This window comes from Hakea prostrata, chromosome 3, assembly GCF_041222555.1.
Source record: "Hakea prostrata isolate BN-2017 chromosome 3, UWA_Hpros_2, whole genome shotgun sequence".
NCBI classification, from domain to species: domain Eukaryota; kingdom Viridiplantae; phylum Streptophyta; class Magnoliopsida; order Proteales; family Proteaceae; genus Hakea; species Hakea prostrata.
In genome coordinates, this window is record NC_142602.1 from 32,537,756 (window position 1) to 32,542,790 (window position 5,035).

A 5,035-nucleotide genomic window follows, 5' to 3' on the forward strand; every position below is an offset into this window, starting at 1 on the left:
AATAACCAATCGGAAGAACATGAGCACTCAGTTGGGCATGTCACCATGTGCACCTTCTTACCTAGGATGGCTTCCATTACACTAAATACCTAGATACATAACTGGGTTTAAAGCCTGGGAACTTTCCAGCAACATAGTTTATATCCTGTATGATCGGTTGAATGGCCGGGGGCCCAATTTCCTTATTTACCATGATCTTAACCAACTGCTGGCAATCAATTTCCACCTCAAAGAAGCCATGGCAATCTGCAAACGCCTGCATCAGACCCGTGAGGAAAGCCAAAGCCTCCATTTCAAGAACAGAGAAGAAGCTCGCCGGTTGTGATTTTGCCAGTACAAGTTCTCTTCGGCTGTTTCAGATTACTAGTACCCAGGTAGTAACCACATTCGCCTTGACATACGGTGGTGAAGGAGCTTATCATGGATCAGCTTGACTTTCATCACTTCGACTATCATCTCCATCCTTCTGCGTCACCTTTCTGACCCAAGAAGATCCAGTCATATGGACACATTTATAGGGAGCTTGGATCGAACTTGTGTAGTTCATCCTTAGGGTACAGGATAATCTTTCGAACCACATTACAGAACTCCCTGCAATCACCAAAATAGAATTGTAGGAATAAAAAACCACCAGTTTATGTTATATGATATCAAGAATGGAATATAATTTATTTGGATTCCTAATACTTAACCTCCAAGTATAGTCATGAAGCAAATTCAGATCGCCTTCATTGTCCTTAAAAATTAAACACCATTTACTTTCAGGTTCCGCTAGTTTTCCTTCGAATGAAAACATATGATCAAGCTCATGAATAAGCCCATCAAACCCGTCAAATCTTCTGAGGTCTACTAATCGCCCAACTGTGCAACCATATTTGAAGACCTGAACCGGAAAAAATTATGAAGTTTAATTTGCATTGCTAATAAGTATGTAGACCCAAACTGCATCAGGACATTAATTACCTTGGTAAAAGTCTTGTTGGCCATTGAACCATTCTTGCATTCTTTTCCAGTATTACCAGCACCATTTGAATCAGGTGGCTGCAAGGACTGTAAAATCCCTGAAGAAGCTACTTGGGGAGGTACATGGGGATGGTGAGCATGCAGCAGCTGGTCAGACATCCTGCTGGATGGTGATGCAGCAACTAGGCTCCTGTCGAAGTTGATACCGAAGATCATACAAGTACCAGTACCACTACATGTCTGTAGAGTTACTGGTGTGGTAACTAGACTTGGTTCATGACATCTCAATTCATGAAGTCCAGAACTCTGAGAATTGAGATGTGCATTTGATTGGTTCCTGCTTGTTCCAACATTACCACCAACAGAACCCGAGAAACCTGGGAGTGAATGATCATTGAGCCCCATACGTGGCCGACTTCCACTTTGAAAAGATGCTGCATTGCAAGAAGTATAAAATGAGTCATGACGCATTTCCTATAGCAGCTAGAACCTTCCTGTTCTATCTTTTTTGTCTTCTGACTTCATTGAGTGTCTCCTAGTTTTAGGTGGTGGAGGTTCAAAACAAAGTCCATTTGGACTTTTCCAAGCAGATACATTAAAAAGAAAAGAAATACACCATTCTGATAGAAAGATAGCAATAGCAACTTAAATGTGGAAGTGTTGGGCACCTCGAACAGTAAAGTCTGCAAGACCAGCAAAAGTAAATTTCTTTTTAAGGGTTGAGGCTCTCAAAGTTACTAACCATCACCAGCTAGGGAAGACGAAGCTGAAAAACTGCCATGTGCCCTCTTTGATCGAGGTACAAGAGGAAGCATTGGGCCGTAGGCTGCAACCGGAATATCTGGTTCAATATTCCAGGGAGATATTCTGTCTGGACATACTGTTATTGCAGTAGACTGACCTTCCCACTGAACCTGCATAAACACAACAAAGGAAAAAGATCAAAGAATTACTTCTCAGCACTTGATCCAAAAAAATTCTAGTTTGTCTACGCACAAGAGAAGAGACAACAACCTTAAGACATCGCCACTTTGAACCAGGCCACATGATAGGATCCACATCTTCTATACCAACAATGGTACCAGCAAGTCTAGTTTGCCAACAGTCAAAACTTCCATTAAAAAAAAAATTAAGATGAAATAGGCTTATAAAAGATCCACAATGAAATGGTTTTCCTCACCTCAGCTGTGCAGGATTGGCTTCACCAGCTTCAACCTTCATTCTGAACCTCATGCCAACTGCATACGGGGCTGATGTCATGCATCTATCGTAAGGTATTATGTATGCAGAATGATTTGTTCTATGTAAACATGGATAAAAGTACACTGGTCAGAATATTTGAGCTTCCACATAGAACAATCAAACTGACAAATTGAACTCCAAGAAACTATTAATACTTACTTAGGTTGGTAATAAACACTGAACATATTATGGGTAGAAATAGCATAAGAAGCCTCAGCATTTAAACCCAGCTTCATGCTGCATCTAGACATGACGGGCGAAAGCAAAGTGTTGTGAGCCCGACGAACTCCTACTCCAAGTTCTCCAATTTCTCTTCTGCAAAAGAGGCCAGTAACATGAATCCAACCATGGACTAAGAAGGTATGTACAAAGAAATTATTAAAATCAAGCAAATGCCATGTGACCACTGAAGTATCATGCAGATTGATATACAACCTAATAAAAATAAAAGAATCCCCTGCAACAAGTTTCTTGGCACCGACAAATTCACCCCAACCAGCGGTAAACAAGTGGCGCTTTGGTTTCCCTACAATGAACAACACAACATGTATTTTAGAAACCGTGGATGGAAGAGACAGAAGTCAATAGAAGGGTTTGAAAGAAGAAACATGGAAGAATATAATAAACCATTTGCCAAGTGATTATAAATGAGAAACCAAACAAATTGAGTTCAATCATAAGCCATAGCATAGTACCAATATCAATGCTTGATTGTATTAACAAGTAGACCTGCATAACAAATAACAAAGGCAGGAACTTTAATGCAATACGTACCACGAAAAACATGGCGGAAGTGCCACACTGTCCCATGCAAATCCTGTGTCACAAGATCCTGTGACGGGGTTTCCACGGACATATCCTATGCCAAGAAGTGATTTAAGATATTACTTAACCATCATTATCGAAAACCATTGAAAGAAAACACTCAAGAACAAAGGACTCCAGGGAGAAAGAATGATGTTCGATCTTGATGAAACCACAGAGATATGGATATACTGACCAGAGGTGGAAGGCATTGCTCAGCATCTTTCTTTGGAATAGATAATCCTCCATGTATGCTATCTGAAGCAGTTAGTGTTTTGCAGAAGAAGCGTACTTTAGTTCTTTGAGGTAGAGGACTAGCCGCAACATCCAAATTAGGTGCCTTTTGCTAAAAAATCCATAATATTACCAACATAAGACAACAGCATAAAAAATACAACTAAACTAAAACTTTACCAATTTCAGCAAAGCCCAGGGCAGTACCTCTGTTACAGGAAGCAGTTTGATATCTGCAAATACAGCATCAGTGTCTGCTTCAACCTGCAAAATCATAGTAAAATCAGTTTTGGATTTAACAGACCAGATACTGCGCCTAAAAACCTGATCCTAATGCATTAATTATAACCAATTTAACTTTTGAAAACACATGCAGGAGCATGCATGCACACACAGGATTGAAACCAGGCCAATGTTGAAAACTCATAACACATTGGAGGTCGATCTCCCTTTCAACCCAATTAAACAAGATCTGGAAGCTTGGTGGAACCATGGAGAAGGGTACCTTTCGCAGGATTTGAACAACTTCGCATAGCACCATCGAAGGTACATTAAAGGCACGACTTCCATGAGCAAGATCATGAAGAACTGGTTCATCAATTGTTGATGAAGTAACCTAAATGAAATCAAATTTTAGTACTTAGAAACGAATTTATAGAAAATAAATTAAATCAGAAATATGCTATTTGAAACATAACTAAATTAACTATTGAAGAAATCCTATTAATCAAATTTTCAAAAATCAAAATTTAAGGAGAACATAACCTGTTCAATATGTCCTTGGGGAAAGTAAAAGACCTTCTCCCCATTGCAAGGAATATACATGCTAGGTCCAGCACATTTGTCCCATAATGCGTCATGAAAGCTGACTGCATTAGCTGAGGTGAAAATATAAAAGCATTGCATAAGTATAAATCCAAAACCAAAACCAAAAAATAATCGAAACAGAAAAATTAAAGCCATTTTCTTCATTGATGAATGGGATGAAATCCAAACCAAACAGGATGTATAACAAGGAAAAAATGACTTCCATTTTCATCAATTATCAATTGAAAGCAATAAAAATCCTAAGAGCTCAAATCATTACTTGAAATTCCATAAAGGGAAAGGAAAGGAAAACTATATGAAAAACCCAGAACTGTAATCCAACCTCACAGTCAAAATCTAATCTCAAGTTCTAAAACACCACAAAAGTTCTTTATCCTTGACCCAAAAGTAAAACATAACCAATCAGAAAAGAGAGGATCATAAAAGATCCTACTAAACAATCAAAGAGACAGTACTCAACGAGACTCCACAAGACATCATATGATTACATACTGAAAGAAAATGAGAAGATCCAAAAAAGAAAAGGAAAAAAAAAACAAAAAAAACATTGAAGTTAGAACTTTTTAGCTTCTAGGAGCAGGATTAAAACAAAGAATGGTGAGCAAAAAATTTTAATTAAAAAAAAAAAAAAAAAAAGCAAAAGAATAATTATAGGAAAACCAGAAGTCACCTTGGTTAGAATCAGTGATTCTAGGGTCCAACTCCAGCCTAATAATGGCAGAACCCATGGTGTTTTCTGTTGCCATTGCACCTCAAAGATTAAGTAAATAAAAGATGGGACAAGAAAACAAGAGAGTGAAGGAGATACGAGAAGGGCCCTCTAAGTTTCTCAGCTTACTTGGACTAATAGAGAGAGGCTTATAATAATCAAGTATCTCACAGAGCACTCAATGTGGGACTCCAACGTCTTCTACACCTCCACCTTCATACCCAGATCCCCCATTTATACCCGAGGACTGTACAT

At 38.6% G+C, this 5,035-nt stretch overlaps 1 protein-coding gene across 1 annotated transcript; it reads right to left on the reverse strand.

The window, feature by feature from the left end:
• Positions 1-512: 512 nt before the first annotated feature.
• On the reverse strand, positions 513-4,817 carry LOC149022114 (auxin response factor 11-like). The gene is made up of 15 exons (XM_089147548.1): positions 4,742-4,817; positions 4,009-4,121; positions 3,749-3,859; positions 3,451-3,507; positions 3,206-3,355; positions 2,980-3,064; positions 2,641-2,731; positions 2,365-2,520; positions 2,150-2,263; positions 1,978-2,053; positions 1,706-1,877; positions 1,558-1,583; positions 964-1,437; positions 693-883; positions 513-591 (listed from the first exon to the last, which is right to left on the reverse strand). The coding sequence occupies exons 1-15, from the start codon at positions 4,815-4,817 to the stop codon at positions 513-515; spliced, it is 1,971 nt and encodes a 656-aa protein (XP_089003674.1).
• Between the last annotated feature and the right edge of the window lie 218 nt (positions 4,818-5,035).